The 21,154-nt window shown below is 58.0% G+C and overlaps 1 protein-coding gene across 7 annotated transcripts; it reads right to left on the bottom strand.

Annotated features, from left to right (window-relative positions):
• Positions 1-289: 289 nt before the first annotated feature.
• PLCB2 (phospholipase C beta 2) lies at positions 290-19,490 on the bottom strand. Of its 7 annotated transcripts, none has more exons than XM_061180521.1 (32): positions 19,389-19,490; positions 16,042-16,119; positions 15,329-15,397; positions 14,572-14,712; positions 14,367-14,446; positions 14,231-14,284; positions 14,049-14,124; positions 11,581-11,681; positions 11,234-11,400; positions 10,999-11,145; positions 10,674-10,831; positions 10,311-10,393; positions 9,955-10,039; positions 9,190-9,352; positions 8,942-9,051; positions 8,723-8,819; positions 7,675-7,759; positions 7,417-7,541; positions 6,747-6,901; positions 6,051-6,215; positions 5,371-5,470; positions 4,853-4,957; positions 4,589-4,683; positions 4,385-4,460; positions 4,085-4,129; positions 3,744-3,978; positions 3,492-3,657; positions 3,305-3,381; positions 3,119-3,214; positions 2,507-2,564; positions 1,741-1,827; positions 290-1,382 (listed from the first exon to the last, which is right to left on the bottom strand). In XM_061180521.1, the coding sequence occupies exons 1-32, from the start codon at positions 19,470-19,472 to the stop codon at positions 1,179-1,181; spliced, it is 3,567 nt and encodes a 1,188-aa protein (XP_061036504.1). In that variant the 5' UTR covers positions 19,473-19,490; the 3' UTR covers positions 290-1,178. The 7 variants fall into 7 exon arrangements, with proteins under 7 accessions (XP_061036504.1, XP_061036497.1, XP_061036498.1 ...); XM_061180514.1 differs by having other exon boundaries at positions 3,744-3,975; XM_061180515.1 differs by having other exon boundaries at positions 4,085-4,126.
• Positions 19,491-21,154: the final 1,664 nt, after the last annotated feature.

The raw sequence follows: 21,154 nt of genomic DNA, 5'->3' as shown, positions 1-21,154 counted from the left end.
TCTCTAGTTGCGGTGTGCGGGCTTCTCATTGCGGTGGCTTCTCTTTTTGCGGAGCACGGGCTGTAGGTGCTCGGGCTTCAGTAGTTGTGACTCGAGGGCTCTAGAGCGCAGGCTCAGTAGTTGTGGCGCATGGGCTTAGGTGTTCCGCGGCATGTGGGATCTTCCCGGACCAAGGCTCGAACCCGTGTCCCCTGCACTGGCAGGCGGATTCTTAACCACTGCGCCACCAGGGAAGCCCTGCCCCCCCCCTTTCTTAGCTGTAGAACAGAGGCCAGGCTTAGGCAGGAAATCTTGAGACAGGGTTCTTTAGTAGGAGTAAGAAAGAGAAAAATAAATAAACCTCATAAAGTCAGGAGAGAAAATGGTGCTGACCTTGTCAGACAGCCTGAGCGGGGGCACATGCTGGGAAGTACCCCCCAGGCCTAGGAAAAGGTGTGGCTGGGCTCTGGGTGGGAGAGTGCACAAAAGGCCGTCCTTCTCCCCTCACCCCCAGCCCCAGTTGTCTCAGTGGCCTGAGGGCCACACAGCTGAGGCCGCTTTTCCACATCAGCCTCCCATCCCCCAAGGGCAGGAGGCAGGGAAGGCACCTTAGCCTGGGATCCTGGGAGCAGCTGTCCCCAGGGAGCAGGAAGGAAGTGCTGGACTCTGTATCAGGGAGCTGACAATGAGGCCAACTCAGGGCAAGCCCGAGATGGGGCCTAGAAGCCAGGGTGAGCTGCCCGCCTTATGGCAGGAGAGTTTGGAGTTTGGACCTGCTTGAACTACAGGTGATGGAGTGGAGGTTCCAGGTGGCCAGGCCTAACCTTCCAGGTGAGGAAACTGAGTCCAGAGTGGCACACTAGGAAATGCAGAGTGGGGCCAGGACCCCATTTCCTGCCTCCAAGTTCATATTCTTTTGCCCTCAACAAACATGTGACAGACACTTATTCAGAGGGGAAGGGGAAGCAGGAGGAGCAGGATGTTGGCTTGGAGAGGACCTCCAGGCCCCAGATGGGCCCCAGATGGCCTGGTTCCTGCCTCCTACTTAGCCTGGCTGTTGAGAAAGGGGCTCCAGTGTCCAAGGGAGCTCCAGCTTCCCGCAGCTTCACAGTGCTGGGGCCCTTTCCTCCAGGGGGAATGGACCCACATCCCAGGGAAGGGTGAATGTCCTTGCAGAACGTCCCAAGGGCATGGGGGCATCAGAGGAGGCTCTCCTGGGCGTCTGTCTTCTCTGTGAGTGCATCCTGCTCACACAGCCCCCTGGAGACCCTGCAGGGCCTCTCAGGCTTGTCCTCCTCAGCAGAGGGCAAGCAGGCCCTGAGGCAGGTCCTCACCAACTCCTTTACTTCCACCTCCAGGCCCTTCATCTTGGCCTCGTACTCTGCCAGCGCCTCCTGCTGGAACTGTGGGGACAGCAAGGACCACCCCCTGGCTCAGGATGGGCCACCTGCCCACTCTTCCTCGCCTGAACAGTGGAACCAGGAGATGCCTGGTTTGTTCAGACCTTCCAGGAGATCAGGGTGGGAGGTGGGGGTAGTGGAGCCCATCAGGGGGTCTTTCAGGAGAGGGAATGCCAACCAAGCAAAGAGATCTGCAGAGCTGCCTCATGATCCCCTGGGAATCAGAGCCCTGACCCCTGGAGAGGGGCGAGTCCCCCACCACCACCCACCTCTTGACTGGCAGCTCCCCGGAGCTGGGTCCCTTTACACCCTGGAGCCAGGCCAGCTCTGCTGTGGGCCAGGGTAGTGGTCCCCCCGTCACCTGCTTTTCCATCTCCCGGATCTGTTCCAGGCAGGCTGCCTGCTTCTCTTCCAGCTTCTCCTGGTGCCTCTCCAGGTTGTCCGTCATCTGGGCAGGAGTGAGAGACAGAGAATCATGACAGCATAGGCAGGCAATCTGGGGTGAAATCCAGCTACAATCCCAGTTAACCAGCTGTGAACCTTTGGACAAATTCCTTAACCTTTGAAAAGTTGGGGTTTTTGTTTTGTTTTGTTTTGTTTTTTAATTTGTAAAATGAGGATAATAGTACCTGTCTTGCTGGATTGTGAAGGATTATATGAGACAGTTCCTGTGAAGCACCCGGCTTAGTGCCTGCACAAGGTCAGGACTCAGGAGCTGGTAGCTCTGTTACTGTTGTTAGTAATCCCCAGGGAGCTTTAGGGCCATTCTCCACAGGGCTTTCCTTCCTCTTCTGACTCCCTGGAAGCCTGACTCTGGAAGCCCCCTTGCTCCCTCTTACCCACCCACCCCAATCCCACCTCCCCTTGGCCAGCTGGCCCATATCATTTCCATCGAGGGCAGCTGGCCAAAGACAGACTCCTTTCAGCTGGTATCCCAACCTGTGCACAAAGGCCAGAACCCTGGATGGCCTAGGGGAAGCCCCTCCCCTCTACTGCCTCTCCCCCCCATCCCTAGCTGGGGGGCCACTCTAAACAGTGCATCTCCTAAGGGCAAAGTAAAGGCCTTGGGGCCACCCCTTCCCTCAGAGAGAGAGAGTGTGTTTGGGAAGGGCACAGCTCTTACACACCTGCTTGATGACCTGCACCACCTCCTGGATGTGGGAGTTGTTAATCTCTCTCTTCAACCTGTTGGGGTGATCAGAGTTTCAGAGAGGGCAGGAGGCCCCTGGGAAGAGCTGGATGAGACAAAGCCTCCACAGGGTGTAGGCAACATGAGAACATCCACCCTCTGTGGCTGGCATGCATCTATGTCTGGTCTGGGAACCAGCCAGAGGGGTAAGCATGGGGACCCAAGGAGGATCTAAAGAGATATTGGGAGCCCTGGGGGCCCTTTGAGGGAAGGGCTTCCTCACTAAAACACACTGTTCTTCAAGGCATGCATGGGAAAGTGCAGGTGGGAATCAGCTCTCCCAAAGTTTCACCTCCCTCTTTACACACTTGATTTTCCCTTAAATTCTCCTCTCTCCTCAAATAGTGGTGGCATCTGTGTTTTGCCTAAGGAGGACATTCTCTGATCAGAGGTGACGGAAGTAGAATTAACTTTCCAGAACCAGGAGACAGGCACATCTCTGGGAAGCAAGTCAGGACCCACTTGTAGGAAGGCCCCTTCCCACCCAGTGTGGTTCCCACTCAGCACTGGGCCTGGAGTTTGAGTCCTGCGCCTCCCCTCCAGGGCTCACCTCTCCTGAGCCATCTTGTCTGTGGTGACCTTCATCATGGCCTGGATCCGCTCCAGCCTCTTGGCCTCCAGCTTTTTCTTCATCTCTTTGGTGTCACTGCAGAGAAACAGGCATCAGGAAGATGCTTCCTGCGGCTTGGGCCCTCCTGGGAGGTAAGAGTCAGGCGAAGAAGGGAGGGAGGCATACGTCTCCAAAGTCTCCTTGAGGGTCTTCAGCTCTGCAGCCTGTTTCTCTCTGGCCAGCTCCATCATCTTGGTCATTTGCTGAGGGAGAGGAAGGACCGGCTAAGCTAAGACGGAAGAGATGCCCTTGGCTGTGCGGAGGGTGTGGGGTCGGTCGGGCCGTCGCTCCCTCCCCTCCCCCACGCTGGCACCTCGGCCACTTGCTGCTCCCTGCGCCTCAGGACACACTCGCACTGCTCCTCGCCCTGCTGCAGCAGCTCCAGCTCCAGCCTGTCCCTCAGCTCTCGCAGACGCGGGTCCGCGCCCTCGGGGCCTTCGGCCGGCGCCGCCCCGGCGGGGTCCTCGCCCGGCGGTGTCCTGCGGAGGCCATGTGGGGACAAGCCGTGAGCCCCGGGCCGCCCGGGCCCGAGCCGCGGGGGGCAGGATGCCTCCGCCGCCCTTACCTCTTTTTGCGGGAGCCTTTCCCCGGGCCGAGCTTGCGGCCCCGGCCCTCGCCGCCGCCCCCAGCGCCCGGCGGCCCGAACTCGGCCCGCTGCGCTGCCCCCCTCTGCAGCAGCTCCTCCCAGCGCCGCACGCCGCGCCGCTCCAGCTCCCGCAGCTCCTTCTCGTGCCGCCGCTGCAGCTTCACGACGCCCTTCAGCTCCCGCAGCTCCTCCAGGCTGGCGGTCCGCGGCTCTGCTGCGGCAGGGGTGAGGCGCGCGCCCCCCGGGAACCGTCCCCCACCCCGAGTCCCGGACCCTCCCCGGGCTCGACCCCAACGTCACTCGGTCTCGGCAGGCCTTACCCGCAGCTTCTTTCGTGGCCTCCTCCCTGGCCTTGGCCCCGGCTGCTGCAAGAGCCAAAGGAGAGGCTCTCCGGTGCCCTCGGCTCGGCCGCTCCCCCGCCTCCCGCGGGTGGCGATGTGGGCCCCATGCTGCGCACTGCCCAGCCCGAGGCTTCACATGCAGCCGTTCCCTCCCCAGGTGAAAGTTTTCGGGGTTGTTTTTGTTTTTATAAAGAACTGCCGCCCGTCTGGGATGTGCCTACCGGTGCAGCGGAGAAGTCGAGACCCTTCCGGTAGGTGGGGGGACCCCGCAGTGCGTACCTGCTGACCCGTTGCTCGTTGGAGCCGATGCCCCATTGACCTGGCGGGCAACTGGACTCCCGAGAGGGAAGGGATTCTGTGTAGGGAGAGCGTGTTAGGAAGGTGCCTCTCTCCCTGTGCCCTGGACTCTGCCCCCTCCCTCATCTTCCCACAGAGAGGGTGCAGCTCGTGGGGGCCCCTGGCAGTGGTCCTGACAACACAGACCTCAGGCAGGCCTCCCATGGCTTCCTTGAGCTTCACAGACTTCTTATCATGGGCACTGAAGAACTTGATGGGATTGGCGAGGGCCACCGTGAGATCTGGGTGCACAGGGACATGGTGGGCCTGGTAAGGAGATGTACCTGGGAGCCTCCCCTATCCTCACCTACCCCAGGATACCCTGTCCTGACCCCCCTCTGGAGGCTGGCTTGCGGAGAGAGGAGGGGGGATGGACACCCTGGGGCTTCCAACGTTCCACGGGCCTCCCACCTGCCCAGGTGTCAGGTACATAGTCCTTCATCTCCAGGAAGACAAAGAGCGCAGGCATGGTGAGCGGCGTGTTGCTCTCACTGTGCAGGCACAGATGGTGGTATCCTGTGGGATATGACCAGTGGCCAGTGAGCCAGAGCCCACTGCTGCCCAGCCCTGCTCACCAGCAGCCCAGTACTCGACACTTCCGGCTTTAGTCTGGTTCTACCTCACGTGGTTATTGTTAGGAATAAATGAGAAAGTGTTATAAGCCCGTAAAGCATTTTAAGTGCCCAATAAGTGTCAGCTACTTGGGAAACTGCCCCAGTAGTTCCAGAGAATTAGAGACATTCTGTTGGGTGGGCAGAGTCCCCACCTCTGTCAGTTTCCTGGAGAGGTACTATTCCTGCCCCACTTTCCCGGGCTGATAACATGACAAGGCCACCTCCCTGAAGCTGCCCCACCCTCTGGACGGGATCCTGATGCTGGTCTTGGTCTCAGACCCACTGGGAAGAGCAAAGAAGAACCCCTATCCTTACCAGAATTCAGGGCATTGATGGGGATGATGCGGTGTCCAAGAAACTTGTTGCCATCCTCCATCACAGCCACCCTGAGGGAGGCCAGCTCAGGCATCAAGATCTGGGGAGAGTTCAGGACAGGACAAGCTGGAGAGGGGAGAGAGTGGCCAAGCTGCCCCCCTTCCCTGATTCCAGAAATCTAGGGTCAGTGTGAGAACATGGCAGGCTTTACTGGATTTGGTGAGGACAGAGGGCCCACGCTAAGCCACACACATAGACATCCTAACGGCTCATGTCATGGCTGGTCCACACAGGGCAGAGAGCTGGATATGAAGCCCAGGGCTCCAGGGGGCCTGGTGCAGACAGCCCTTGGAAGCTTTGTCAACAAGTATCCAATGGGAGCAAAAGGCCCCCGTGATTCCTTGGGTCCCTGCACCCTGGTCTGGGAGTTCACATTTCTGCCTCTAAGCATAACATGGACAAGCATGCACGTACACACATGTACACACACATACACAACTTGCCCACAAAGTAAATTTCTGTAAACTTGGTGTTTGGACTCTTGATACTCAGGAGGGCACAGATGAGGGGTGGGGAGAAGAGGAGGATCAAGGAAATCCCTTTATGTATTTTCTCTTCTACAAGTAGAGACCAAGAACTAGGGACAGATCCCAGCCCCTGCCCTGATCTAGCCACCCCACCTTCTCAAAGACAAAGGGCTCCTCCTTCCAGACAGGATTGATGGAATTGGTACTGGGTGACAGCTTGGTGCGATAGCGCCTCTTGGGGTCCCCAGGAAGGCCAAACAGCTCCACTTCCACATAGGTGCGCACACTGCGTTCTGACAGGAACTGCCCAGAGATCACCTGGAGGTTGCGGCCCATGGGAGACCAGCATCAGTTCCCCCACCCAGGCCATTCCCCAGAACTTAGGGCCTCCAGCCCCCCTAGCTGAAACATCCATTCTTGGGTACTGTGAAGAGCCCCATTCAATTCTGGCCACAGAGTAGAGGCTGTGTGGCTTAAGGGTTACAGCTAAGCTCTGGCACCCAGGGTGCTTCCAGCATTTAGGGAAGAGGTGCAGGCCTCCCCACCTCCCTCCCCAGCGAGGAAGGAACAGGGCCCTCCCCCCGGGGCCGGGGGCTCCTGCTGCCCCACTCTTCTCCCCTCCCCCACCCCAGCCTCAGCCCTTCCCCTTGGTTTCCATGGGGACCAAGAGGCAGCCTCCAGTGCTGAGGAGGAGGCAGTTTCCAAGGCAACTTGCTACTGCACGAACTGGCTGGGGCTGAAGTTTTCGGGATATCGGGGGAGGGGGTTGGGAATGGACGAGTGGGGCTCCTGCGTCTTTCTCCTCAAGACCCCAGCCCTCCCGGCCACTTGTCCACCTCAGGGCCTTGCCGTAATGGAAAGGGTGGTGGCTACCACCACGTCGATGCGGTCCACCGAGAAGGGGTTGAACTGCTTGTCCAACCGACGCATGAACTCATGCTTGAGGAGGTAGCCACTCTGCCCGTTGAACTCAAAGAGCGCCATGTTCTGCTGCATGGGCAGGTCTGGGGGGACAAGGGCACTCAGGAAGGGCGGCCCGGCTCTGGGTCTGCACGCAGCCTCTCTTTCCACAGTTCCCAGCCTTTCCCGTCTCGCAAATGGGGAGGTTGGGTGGACCGTGAGGATGAGGGTTTCTCATGTCCCAGCCTGGTTCCTTAGGGTCTCATCTCTCAGGAAGGGCCCGCAACCTGGAGTCAGCAGGAGCAAAGCCACAACCGGACCTCAAGCTCACAGTGGGAGTTGAGGCCAGCGGAGCAGGTGTTCCCACAGACCCACTCAGGCCGAGCAGCCAGAACCCATGCCAGCACCCTGGCATCATCACAGACATACTCGTACACGTGCAGTCACATAGTCATGAGCTGATGCACTAAACGCTCACACACGTGCACATGCGCCCAGAGTCTAAATGAACATCAGCCCCCCTGCCCCCAGGTCTGTTCCAAAGACCCCCCATCCCCAGGGAAGGGGTAAAGGTGGGAGGGGCAGGGGAAGGTTCTTAAGGGCCTGAGCATGCCCTCACCCATCGTCTGGAAGTTGAGAGCAACCATCTGGCAACCAGCATTCCAGAACATCTGGGGCATGTAGTTGGAGGAGTCCATGCGGGTGCCCTTGGGGTAGATGCGGCTCATCTGGCGCTTGTTGTAGCTGCCGCAGGGTATAGGAGCCAGCAAAGCCACCTGCACCGGGAAGACCCACAGACCCCCTGCGAGCCCCGTCCCAGGCCTCCGCCTTCCCTCCACCCCACCAGGGACCCTGGCTACTGAGGTCTCAAGGATACTCCACAAACTGCACTGAGGACTTGGAGAGCAGGTCGTAAGCCTTGAGCTCCGTGAAGGAGGAAATGACATAACTTCGGTTCTTCTCTGTGTAGGGGAGAAAGAGGAAGGAGAGTCCGCGTTAGCCCGTCCCCTCCCACAGACTTGCCCTCCCCTGTGGCGCGGCTCCCTCCAGCACAGAGATGCCTCCAACCTAGCGTTTCCACCAAGGGCTGAGGGTTGAGGGGCCACCCCCGGGGTGGGGAATGTGCAGATCTGTGTGGGTAGCAGTGTGTGCTGGAGGTAAAGGGTACGCACAGTGGATACATACGCACAGGGATGGGGTGTGCGTGCCAGAGTCCTAAAGGGTGGGGTACATGCCCTGGGTGGATTCAGAGGGTGTGGGAAACATGCAGCGACGAGCCTGGGGGTCAGGGACATGCTGTGATGCACAGGGAGCAGGGTGCAGGGGTGAGAGGCGCACAGCAAGGGTGGTGCACAGGAGGGGGTGCAGGCTGGGGCTTCAGGGATGAGGAGCCAGTGCTGCAGAGTGCATACAGAAAAAGGTGTTCGTGTCGGGGCTGTGCACAGAGGATGAGAGGAACTCATTGCGCGCATGTCCGGAGAAGATAAAGGTAAACAGCATGGACGCGCTCAGAAAGGGAAGGGAACAAGGGGCAGATGTGCGCTGGCTGGTTTCTTTGCCTTCCTCCCCCTCCCAGGAGTTCTCATGCCCAGGCAGCCACAGAAGGAAGCTGCAGGAGCCCCAGGCCGCCCGGCCGAGGTGGCCCTTGGTAAATGCCTGTCACCAACACACTCCAGAGCATTCTGCTTGGTGCCAAGTTCTCAGTACAGTGATGGGACACTGGGAGCCACTGCCACTTAAACATGCCTTTGCCTGGCTCCTCTGCTGGGTATTTATAAGCAGGGCCCCCAGCCCAAGGAGAGGGAGGACCCGCCTCGCTCTCACCCCCACCCATCAGGTTGCTCTGGCGTCAGGACATGCTTCCTAAGGGCCTTCTCCTGAATCTAGCCTAACTTCCAGCTTACCACCACCGCATGCTAACTCACGGGCAGAGGACTCGAAGGAGATGAACTTGGTGGGCTGGACGTAATTGACTAGGCTGGACATCTCCTTGTAAGCCGTCACCTCCAGGCCCGCTGTGCCCTAGGGAGAAGGGGGGAGGATGGGGAAGAGGCCAGTTCAGAGCCCAGGGACCCGGTCCCACGCCCCCGCCTGGAGGGCTCTGCAGTAGAGCTGGCAGAAGGGCCTCGGGGCTCCCCACACACCTCATCTGACTGCATCTTCTTCATCTCTTCTTCATCCAGGCTTCCCGACTCCTCCTCTTCCTCTTCCACCTCCTCCTCCTCCAGCTCAGCCCCTTCCTCACCAGCCCACACTGCCACATACAGCTCCATCAGCACTGGGGGCGGGGGAGACCCCCGCACCAGGCTGGCTCTCCCCTCCAGGCCCAGCCCCTCTCTCCCATTCCAGATGCTCCTCCACGGCCACCCCCACTCCTCCCAGGCCGACTCACCTGTGTCCTCACCCACAGGGACATTGGGTGGGCCGCTCCCCTCAGCCTCCCCACCCAGCTCCTGGCTGGGGCCTGCGGGACCAGAAAACTGGTTCTTCTTGTTCTTGATGAGGATCTTGCCTCGGAGATCCTCAGGGCTGGGCAGGGGGATGCCTGGTTTCAGCTGTGGGAGAGGAGAGAGGGTCCTCAGCACTATCTCCTCACCTTCAGGATGTAGCCCAAGCTCCTGCATGGCAAGCTACGCTCCACCTGCCCCAGGCCTACCTCTCCAGCCTCTCCTCTCATCACTCCCACCTCGTGCGCTAAACCCCTGCCTGACCCAACTTATCCCAGCTCCTCAGTGATCTTTTCTCAACTACTCAGCCTGCCTAGAACACCCTTCCCCACTCTCACCAAGATAAATCCATTCTTTCCCTCAGGTTTCAGCTTAGCCATCACCTCCTCCAGGAAGCCTTCCCTGATCCTCAAGACCAGATCTGGAGCCCCAGGTACTCTCATAGCAGCCACTGGTTGTAATGGCCTGGTTACTTGTCTGCCTCCTGACTAGAGGGTAAGTGATCTGAAGGCTGGGACTGCCCCTCTGCCACTGACATACCCCCCCAAGCCCAGCACAGTGCCTAACACGTGGTAGATGATAGGACCCCAGCCCCGCGTCCTCCCAAATGAACCCCAGCATCCTCTGGGGAGATCTGCTTCCTTGACCTGGCACCCTGCCCTGGCTCCCCAGCCCTCAGACCCAGATGCCCCACAGTGAAGTCCACTCACTGGGAACTTTTCCAGTGGCTCTGTGAGCAGCATATCCCCAAATATCGTTCGGCAGTACTCGGCCATCTTAGCCTGTTGGCGGGGTCTGCAGGGAGCAGAAGTGGGTGTGGTTCAGCAGCTCCACTCCACCCTCTTGTCCATCTTTTTGTGCCCCCTGATGACCCAGATCAGGGGCTCAAGATGTTGGGGAGGCAGGGACGCAGGCAGGAGAGCCTGGGGTCCCAAGGAGATTGTGTTGAGACCGGGGAGAGAGCCAGAAGGCATGGCTAGAGGCTGGGGACAGTTGTGGGGAGGGCAGCTGCAGGCGGGAGATGGGGACAGGGTAGAGAATGAGGCTGGATGGCCTGGATACGCACGAGTCCACGTGGTTTTCAAACGACAGGATGACCGGATAAGGGGAGGTCTTAAAGGCACTTTCTGCAATAGCTTCAATTGCTTCCTGGAGGAGAAGGGGACTCCATGGGGAGGTCAGTGCTGTGCCTCCAGGCTTCCCCTCCCTCAACGGCACCCTTCCCCGCTCCCCAGTTTCAACACACACATAGAATTGGAGGGCCACTCTTGGCCCCGTGTCTCTTCTGGTCCTCTCTAGTACCCACACTGGTCCAAGGCCTCCCAGCCATCCCTCCTCTCTGGCCTCACTCCCCCCAATCCCAAAAAGCTCATGGCCCAGGGCCCTTCCCTAGTGCCGCTGCCACCAGCCCCCACACGACGAGTCTCACCTTGAAATAGATGTCTGTGGTCATGGTGAAGCCGTGGGTGATAATGGGCTCCTCATCAGGGGGCTTCCCCTTCCAGCAGTCCAGCTCCACGCAGCGGCAGCCCGCCAGCAGCACCTGGCGGTACATCTCCGCAGAGGAAAGGCCTGAGAACTGGCCGGCTGAGCCAGAGGAGGGGCGAGGGGCGGGGGTTTCACTCAAGGGCAGTCCAGCTCTGCCCCGCCCCACTCCATAGTGGGCAGCCGGGGGGCAACCCCTGCAGGGGATTCAGGTAGCAGGAACAGCCCCCGTAAAAGGGGAGGTTGGCAGTGAGGTCGCCAGGGCCCACCTGTCAGGTAGGTGTTGTGGGAGGAGTTGATGAAGTAATGGTTGAGCGGCTGCGTCATGTCGTGGTGCAGCAGCAGCTTGTCCTGGGCCAGCACGCTGTTCTCTGGCCCACAGAGAAACCATACCATGCCCTCGGGGGACAGCTGGCCTGGGGGACAGGGGTGGTTGTCAGGGCAGCAGCCCAGCTGCCAGGACCGGAGAGGACCGTGGAGGGTCAGAAGTTCCCTTGTCCTCACCCCTCTGCACGTTGATGCCTCTGGGCTCGTACTTGTCGATGAGGCCCTGCACCTGGTCAGGCCGCGCAGGCGGGAACAGCAGGGAGTTGAGCCTGGAGTCGCGCTGTTTCTGGTTGATGAATTTGGCCAGGTGCTCCTTAGTCATGTAGGGTTTGGCCTTGGCGTGGCTGCAGGCCAAAGAGAGGAGCACAGGTCCCCTCTATATCCCCTGGGCTGGGCGCGGGGGTGTGTGTGGTGGGAGCTGGGACAACCCTCTTCTCCAGCGACGGTACCTAATTGTCAGCATGGCAGGTGGGAATTTTAGCCACCACCCCTTCCCCAAGACCAGCCCAGCCCAAGAAGCTCACTAGGAAGTGAAGATCTCATCTATTTCTGGCCGAGGACAAAGGTTCATGAGGAAACTCTTGTAGACGGATTCTGGGAAGTCCTCGGGATTGATGGCATCATTCTGGGGGGATAGAGAGTCACCTGATGACTCCTGCCCCCACCTTCCAGCACTAAGAACCACAGACTAGGCCCAGCCCTGCGCGAGGGGGCCTGGGGAGAGGGAGGGCTCAGGGCAGACAGAAGAGCATCAAGGGCACCCTGAGGCCCCACTTTTCAAGGCCCTGGTTGCTGAGCAGAGAGCATCTTAGCTGGTTTGCTTTGCTCCTGAATTGATACTGGCTAGTCTCTTGGCTGGGACAGGATTCAAACTAAGAGTGACCAGAAGTGGGAAGAAAAGAGGTCAGAAGCAAGCTACGCTGTTTGCCAGAGCTGTGGGCTATCTTTTTCTTTTTAAATGGAGGATAAATTTTCAAAAAGAAGCAATTTGCATACAAACAATGCACCTAACAACGGAACCCCAAGATACACGAAGCAAAACTGACAGAATTAAAGGGAGAAATAGACAATTCAACAACAATAGTTGGAGGCACCAAAAAGCACAAGGAACGATAACAAAAAATAGACAGATTGGACTTCATCCAAATTAAAAATTATGGTGTTCCAAAGGATACTGTCAGTAAAGTAAAAAGAATGGGAGAAAATATTTGCAAATCAGATATCCAGTAGTAGACGACTTCACACTAAAAGAAAACCCAGTTGAAAGACGGGCAATGAATTTGAATAGATATTTCTCCAAAGAAGATATGCAAATACCAATAAGCACATGAAGAGGTGCTCAGCATCATTAGTCGTTAGGGAAATGCAAATCAAAACCACAATGAGGGGAATTCCCTGGCGGTCCAGTGGTTAGGACTCAACTTCCACTGCAGGGGGCACGGGTTTGATCCCTTGCTGGGGGACTAAGATCCCGCAAGATAGGTGGCACGGCCAAAATAAATAAATAAATAACATAAAACCACAATGAGATACCACATCACACTCACAGGATGACTAAAGTAAAAAAAAGAAAAAAGAGACAACAAGTGTTGATGAAGGTGTGGAGAAATTGGAACCCTCATACAATGCTGGTGGGATTGTAAAATGGTATAGTCATTTTGGAAAACAGTGTGGCATTTCCTCAAAATGTTAAGTATAGAGTTACCATATGACCGAAGAATTCCACCCCTAGGTATGTCCTCAAGTGACTTGAAAACATACGTCCAGACAGAATCGTTCATAGCAGCATTATTCATAATAGCCCCAAAGTGGAAACAACCCAAATGTCCATCAACTGTTGAACAGTTAAACAAAATGTGGTATATCCACACAATGGAATAGTATTCCACAATAAAAAGGAATGAACTACTGATACATGCTACAACATGGATGAAGCTTGAAAACACTGTGCTAAATGAATGAAGCCTGACATCAAAGAACACATATTGTCTGATTCCATTTACATGAAATGTCCAGAATAGACAAATCCATAGAAACAGAAACAGAAAGTAGATTTGGTGGCATTCAGGGATTCTGTGCCTTTGCATTCCATTCCAGAAAAACCCATCAAATGTTTTCCAGGATCACTCTGGAAAGCCAACATCAGTCTTAGTTTGGAGCAGAGGCTCTGAGCAGGATAGCTAGACCGAATCTTGGACCCATCAGCTGCAAGCAAAGATGGCTCAATGGCTCCTACTGGGATGCAGGAGAGCTGATAAATAAGGAGGACTTAGCCAAGGTGGAAACTCAGGAGGCAGGAGAAAAGGAGGGTGGATGTGACAGCAGCAAGTGGTGCCCTCAGCAGGAGCCCATTCCCACCCTCTCCCCAACCCCAAGCTTGCATCCCCTGTGACTCATTGCACCAAGGGGTCACCAACTCCGTAGAGTTGAGTGTGGGGGAAGTATTCCTCCTGGGATTCAGGTGGACAAGTGATCTATGAGGCCTTAGTTTTATTTATTTATAACATTCCAAATTCTTACCAGGAGAAAAGACTCCATGGAATCCACAAAGGCACTGGCCAAGGGAGGACAGGGGCCTGAGATCTACCCCCGCCAGGCAGGAACCCTGGCTCAGGGCTGCATCTGAGCAGAGGGCTCCTTTTTGTAAGTCACATAAGGCACCTCGTGGGGTGACCCAGCATACGACTTGTAATTAAAAATTACTTAAGTAAAAAGAAAGGAAAAATGTTTTCCTATTGGAGCTGAAGGGGTATAGACCAACCTGCTCTGAACCCGGGCACCTCAACCCCCTGCCCCGGTTCTGTCACTGTGCCTTGTACCAGGAACCGGTGGCTCTAGAGTGAACTGACTTTTCGGGCTGTTGGCTGGGACTGAACTGTCATTCCTGCCCTCCCCATCCCCACCAGGCCTGCCCAGGGTGCCCTCCAGTCCAAGGCAACTCAGGTGAGAAGGAGAATGCTGGGGGTGGGCTGGGGAGGGAGGAACCACTCACCTTGCCTTTTGGGAGGTGGCAGGCGCTGAGGGCAGCTTCCACCCGCTTGCGGTCAGCAGGAAACATCTGGAAAAAACTGAAGAAGCAGAGAAAAGCACCAGGCCAAGAGAGGGGTCAGGCCTGGAGAGGGAAGGCCTTGGGGAGCTCAGAGGACATGTGGGGAGGGAGGAGGGGAGACTCACTTCTTCACAGGAATCTTCCCATCAGGGTTGAGCTGCATCTTGAGCTTCACCAGGCTGGTGGGCAGAAAGCAGCCCGTCAAGGCCCGGGCTGACACACTTAGCCCCACGCGCTCAAGCCAGGCAGGCAGGCACTTACCTCTTGTCCAGGAAGGTGCTGCGGGAGGCGTTGGCCGTCAGCGGGTGTTTGGCCAGAGCCAGGACATCTTCAGCCCAGTCCTGCAGAACCCCAGGGCACAGCAGTCAGGCCCCCGACCACAAAGGTGCCGCCCCACGCCGTGGCCCAGGCCTGTCTCTCAGGCTGTCCCAGGTGCCCAGCCCCAGGCCAGGCGCCCCCGGTGCACCTTGCCCACGTTCTCTTTGTAGGAGACGAAGTTATGGAAGGTGAGGTCCACCATGTCGGGGCCAGACACCACGGTGAGCGTCTTCAGCAGGAAGTTGTTGTCAGGAAAGTCCATGTTGAAGACATCCCGGAGCTTCTGGCTCTGCAGCAGGTCGCGACACGGTTAGGATCAGAGGTGTGTGCCCCCGTCCCTGCCCACTGTGGCTCTCCCTGTCTTTCCCTCTCAGCCACTTGAAATCTGGCCCACGGGGGTGGCATCCCATCCATGCCCATCTTAGGAGCCACGGGAGGGAGAGGCCCACAGGAAGAGATTAACCAAGACTTTGGGGCCTGGGAGTTCTGTGTATTTTGTTTGCCATTTTTCATTTGAAGACAGATTCTTAGTCCCCAGTCTCAGGGAATCCTGCTTCCCACCAATCCCTTCCTCCAATTTTCCTACCGGCATTAGGCAAATATAGGCAAAGCAGTCTGGGTGGAAGGGGAGAGGATGCAAGCAACACCTCCCAGACGGCCTGGGGTGCTCTAGGGGCAGTAGCTGGCCACGCAATATCTCCATCCACTGTGCCCTGATACCAAAGCCCCAGCAAGCCAGGGAGCAGTCATGCCCCTTCCTCAGCTCAGGGAGAGACCCTCTGCTCAGCCCATGGACCCTTCCCCTGGCTCCAGAGATCAGGCTCCCTGCCCCCACAGGGACTTCTGCCCCAGCCCTGTGGAGCTGGTGGCCATGCTGAGCCTGGGCTGCTACTGGGCCCACTTACCTTGGGCATCTTGGCAAACTTCCCAAAGCGGGTGTCCCGGATGCTGGTGATATCCAGAAACTCCATCTCCTGGTAGGAGCAAAGACAGGAAATGGACAAAGACATCAGGTCAAGAATGAAGGGCAGCGAGGAGGGAGCTTCACACGCCTTCACATCTTGGCCAGCTGCCTTCTCTAGGTGCCAAGACTGGGGGGATTCCCAGACCCCAGCCTTCCCTTCTCAGCAATCGGGCTCTCCTTCCTCATGGTGACCCTCCTCCCTTCCTCTCTGGCCACTCCTCCCCTGACCACTCGAGTTACTTGGGAGCTGTGACCTCCAGCCTCCCCTCCCCGATCCTGGACTCTCCCCAGGTTCCCCCTCCCTTCCTTCCGCCCAGGTGCCGAGGACCTTCTCTGATCTCTCTGAGCCCTCAAGTTTACCCAGAACCACAGGCAGGGAAGCAGCCTTCAGCAGTAGCTCTAATTCCTTTCTCTCTCTCTCTCCAAGGGATGCTAAAGCTGAAGCATCTGGGCCCAAGGCAGCCATGATTGGAGTGACTGCATCCTCCCTCCCAAAGCAAATAGCCCCTGCCCACAGGAGATCCCCCAGAGCCACCCTTCCCGGTCATTCTATACTGCTGGCATCCACACCTCCACCCCTGCGTCATCGAGAGGCTGCTTGGGCTCAATGGATCAGCAGGAGCCCAGGGCCATGGTAGGTAGGGGCCGCCTCACCTTACTCTGATATGTCCAGTACAAGTAGTAGCCCTTGGGATCCACACGGAGGATAACCGGGGAGGCTATGGTTGTTTCCTGCAGAGAGAAGGAGTCAGCTCCCTGCTCTGAGACTTCAGGCCGAGCTTTCCTGGCCCAGGCCAGGGGTTTCAGAGCTCACCATCTGCCTAGGAGGTGGCCGTCCCAGGGATCTGCAGGCATTTCTCTTTGTTCTCCAGAGCTAAGGGCTGGGTATAAGCCTTAAAAGCTCTGAACCAGGGGTGGGGAGGGGTAGAGGATTGGAGATGACATTTCTGGAAGAGAAGAGGGTTTCCCCTCTAAATCCCAAATAGAAGTTCTCCCTCTAGACCCCAAGCAGGGTCTTGGCCCCCACCTCACCCTGTTTTCAAGGCCCACAGCTCGGCCAAAGAGGTAGAATGTCCCTCACCAAGACTCCATGCTACCCCCAGGAGAGCTGAACACGGTGAGAGCCGGGAGCCCAACTCCCGCAAAGCTGCCTAGCTTCCTGCCTGCCCAGTCCTTCCATCCATGAACCCCACCGCCCCACCCCCCAGCTGTCCCAAGTGCCTTCCCACCTCCCAGCCTCAGCACACAACCCCTCTTGCCTAAAATACCATCAAAGACTAGCTTCTGCAAAGCCTTTCCTGAAGCATGCTGCAACAACAGGGCGGAGGCCGGTTCTCAGACCTAGAAGCCCCTCCAGGAAATCCCCAAGGGGCTCACGGACTCCCAGGAAACAAGCCTGTACTGGACCATGAGCTGCATGCACCATGTTTGCTGAAGGGGCAAGTGAATGAAAAATGAACTCGCTTCTGAGTTCCTGCTCCACTCACAGAGCACACAGCCTACCTTTTATTTTAATGGTCTTTGTATGCACAAATAACAAGATACTAAAATCTAAGTTTCCAACAAGGCATGATAGTTGCTGCACACCAAACCAGACCAAATGCAGAATTTACAAAGGAAATGGTCCAGAAAAAGGTTCTCAGATCAGGGGTGGTTAGGATATGGGGGGAAAGAGAATACTGTGTGAGGAACCTAATTTTGGAGAAAGCTGTGTTGTGAGCTCCCTTCCCTTCCCTCCCGAAGGGAGGGTTGGGGTACCTGACCCCTCACCTTAAGCTCGCACTTGGAGAGCTTTCGTCACCCCTGCAGTTGTGGTGCATGACAAACTGGGGTCTGACTCCTGCCCAGGAAACTGAGCGGGTGAGAGAGATGCTGGTGTGCTAGGTGAGCCCGAACCCCCAGAGTCTGTGGGGCAATGAACCCGTGAGTATTTTCTGGGTCCAGGGTGGGCCTGTGGGAGAAAGGGGCAAAGCCGAAGGTGCACGAAGCTGAGGGTGGTAACTGGATTCTGCGGGGCTAAAGAAGTAATTTCGAGTGACCTCCTGAAACAGAGATGGCAGGAGGACCCTAAATAAGAGATCCCCAGCTCAGGGGGAGGGTCTCCTAAGAATCCTCAAAAATGCGCATGAGAGAAAGAAGAAGCCTTACACTTCCACCAGGCCCACTTCATGATAGCAGCTGCTCGGTTAAGAACTTTGGTACCTCTTTCTCTCCTTCCTCACTGCACCCCACCCCCAGTGGGCATAGAGGAAGATCAGGGAGTCCTCCCACAGGCCTTTCCACAGGGCCTGCAGCCCACCTGAAACCATTCTTGGAGGTGGGGCAGAAGATGTCATTCTAAATTAAGACTGGAGTTTTGAGTTATAACTAGTTTCTGAAGTAAGACTGGGCTTTGTGAGGAAAAGTGTCCTAGGCTTGTCTATTCCCCAGGAGCAAATGGAACATCTCATGACTGGCTGAGTTTCCTTCCATGGGTCATAGGGGAGCTTCTCCCACAGAATACATTGTGAACGGGCTGTGGGACACAAAAGTAAGCTGGGAGTTGATTACATCCTGTGCATTGTGCTTATCCAGTACCCAGGTCATCTGCCTATTGGGCCAAAGGCGGTCTGAGAGCAGAGCCTCATCTGGCAGGTGCGTGTGCCCCATGACGGGGAAGATTCCTGCTCGTGGGAGGCAGGATCCAGGACCCTGCAGTGCCCTGCCTTGGGGAGGGCAGCGGGCCTGCCAGGTACACGGATGCTGGCTTGCAGAGAAGGCCACATAGCACGTCCCCATCCCTGATGACCCTCTGCCCAGTCAGGTTACACACACTTCCCAGAGGAATGGAGAGAGGCTGCTTCACTTTTCATTCTGAGCCACTTCCCTCATTCCACGGGCTCCTGGGACATGGCTCCACCATGCCGCAGTGACCACACCACTCGTGGGGAAGCAGAAAGCCTCTCACCACAGGCCCACTCCCCATAGTCAGGGCAACCAGATTACTCAGCCTAGCCCAGCCCCAAAGGCCTGAGAGCCTTAACTCACAGACCCAGAGCCCCCTCATCCCACCTGTAAGGAGGAGGAACCAGCCCTAAGGGCCCTTCCTCCCCCCACAGCCAGTCCAGAGACTTCAGGCTCCCTTCCTGGGAGCAGCCAGCGCTGACTGTCATGCTGGGCCAGCCCAGCAGTCTTACCTCCCTGAAGGAGGGGCCCCAAGTTGTTCCCCTCAGCCGCCCGGGAGAATCCCTGGCCTATGGCAACACACACATCTTCAGGCTCCGGGAGGACCGGAGGCTGGGAAGCAGGCCCAGTTTGGGAAGCAGCAGACACAGTGGAGACAGAGGTGCAGGGCAAAGTGTGGTTTCCCCTTCCCTGCAGACGGGCCGGCGTCAGGGAGCCAGGCTGAGAGCAGCTGGCGGAAGCAGAAGTCTATCCGTTCCCTCCCAGGCCCCTGGGAGGAGAGCCTCCGGTTCTCACTTGGGGTCCAGGAGCCTTTCGTGGCCACCCCACAGCAGCTGGGGGAGAGCAGGGCATCCCAGGGACAGGGCCGGGGCCAGGTGGGGAGGGGCGAGGCGTCTGGCTGGGGCTGGAACGGGCTGTCTGTGCTGGGAGCAGGGGCCTGGCTCACCGCTGCTGCTGGCCCTGCCTCAGCTCTGGGACACCTTTCCTCCCACTGCCGAGACCGGGAGCAACACACCCTTCTCATCCTGGGGGCTTTGGGGAAAGACAGACCCAGACCCAAAGCAATTTCCTCCTATGACCACCCAGGCAGCCATCGTCTTCCCACATCCAGACACAGAGCCTTAGCCCCAGCAGCCCAGGGACACAGGCTCGGGGCACACACCCTCCCGCCCAGGTTTGTTTATCTGGGTAGTTGTGTCAGCTGCCTGGCCAGGCCACACAGGCGCCTGAGTCCTGGCAGACATAAGCCAAGCCAGCAACCGCCCCCCCCCCCCGCCCCGCAAAGCCCCAGGCAGCGCGGGTGCCACCCCTGCAGCCCTCCGCCCAGCCCCACTCACATCATCCCATCTGATGAAGCGCTCCCCTTGGCTCAGATAGGCCTTCACCCCGGGGGGTTGCAGGACAGGGTTAAGCAGAGACATAGTGCCAAGCGTCCGTCTTAGGAGAGGCTGGGCAGGCACAGCGCGCAGGAGGAGGGGAGGAAGGAGGGCGGGCGGGGGGGGGGAGACTAGCTGGGCTCACACGGCACACGCCCCAGCTAGTCCGGAAGTCTGGGCGCTCTTACAGCCCGCGGGGGGCAGTAGCTGGGTGCAGAGCTGAGTGCTCCGGCCAGAGGCCCATCTGCCTTTTAAATCAGCCTCATCCCGCCCGCCCGCAGTGGGGAGCTGTGGTCCCTGCTCCTGCAGGGAGGCCAGGCTCCCCTCCGCAAAGCCCCCCGCCCTCACCCCGTGCCTCAGCACTTCCTGCTCAGGGCTTCCTTCTCTGTGCTGCTCAGCACTGAGAGGCAGGTCCCGAGGCCTGGCCGCCTCGGAGCAGGGCCCTCTCCGCCCCAGGGGTAATCCCTGGTCAGATGTGGGGAGGGGCCAGCTGGGGATACCGCTGCCCAGGTGGACACTGAGGGGGGCGAGCAAGGAGCTCACGAGGGGAAGGGACCCCCACAGAGGTGGGGCCCAGAGCACAGGGGTCACTCTCAGAGGCCGAGGAGCCTGGGACCACCCTGGAGGTGGGAGCTGAGGGAGGAGCAGGGTCCAGCTGGGACTGAGCGTTTTGAATAAGCAAAGTTTGCTGACCACCCAGCTCCTCCTTCTTGGTGCTTCCTCCCCGTGAAAATGAGGTGCAAGTGAGGCAATCGTGCCCCTCACCCGCATCACATGTGACTCCCTCCTCTTGGCCCTCCGGACCTGGACGAGGCCTGAAACCTCACTGACCAGCCGCCACTCCACACACGGCTGCTTCAAGCACCCCTCAGCCACCAGCCTCCACCTTGCTCTCCTGCCAGGCTCCCTCCTCTGCCCTGTGCCGGGGCCTGTGGAGGAGAACCTTGGGGCAGGAGGGCTGATTGCAGGGGCCTCAGCTCGGGGTGCTGCTCAGGGCTCATGGCCGTAACTCTGCTCCGGCCCAGGGCCCGGCCGGGGAGCTCAGTCACAGCCCAGTCCAGCCCAGCCCACTTCCTCTTGCCTAATCTGCTCTCATCACCCTTCTTAACCCAGCTGGGGGAGCCGGGAGCTCTGCCCCGGACTTCCTTCCCCTCTCAGGGCCCGGCTTTCTGTTCCAGGTCCCACCATGGACATTTGTGCCACCCCCTGACAACAACGGGACCCTCACCCAGGCCCTAGAACTGCCTCTGATGGCCAGTCCGGCCCAGGGCAGGAGGATGGGGGCCTCTAGGGGTTGGAGCTGAGGGGGTTCCTAGCACAAAAATAAGCCCTGGAAAAATAATTCTAAGACCACTGGGGTGGATCCTGGAGCAAGGCCTGACTGAACCTGTGGAAACAGCTTGGGAATCCTCCATGTTGCCATGCCCTGTGCCCTCAGGACTCAGCCTCCCTCCCCTCCCTCTAAGCCCTGCTCTCATCTCTCCTCCCTCATCCCTCCAGCCTTGGACCCCTCTGGGGGCCCCTCTGGTGTCTCCTGCTCTTCCGATTCCCTCCCTGGGATCAGGTTCCCTCTCTGTCTGTTTGAATGCATTTTGCAAGGGAAATCCCTGTCCCTTCCCAAAGCCCCTGCACCTGTCACCTGCAGCCACCCCTGCTCCTGTACCCAAGTCCCTCCCTCTGGTCCACCCTGCAGCCTTCTCTCTACTTTGGGCCTGGAAAGACAATCC

This window comes from Eubalaena glacialis, chromosome 2 (assembly GCF_028564815.1).
Source record: "Eubalaena glacialis isolate mEubGla1 chromosome 2, mEubGla1.1.hap2.+ XY, whole genome shotgun sequence".
NCBI classification, from domain to species: domain Eukaryota; kingdom Metazoa; phylum Chordata; class Mammalia; order Artiodactyla; family Balaenidae; genus Eubalaena; species Eubalaena glacialis.
Note: the sequence above shows the minus strand (reverse complement) of the source record. Positions and strands in the feature narration are given on the sequence as shown.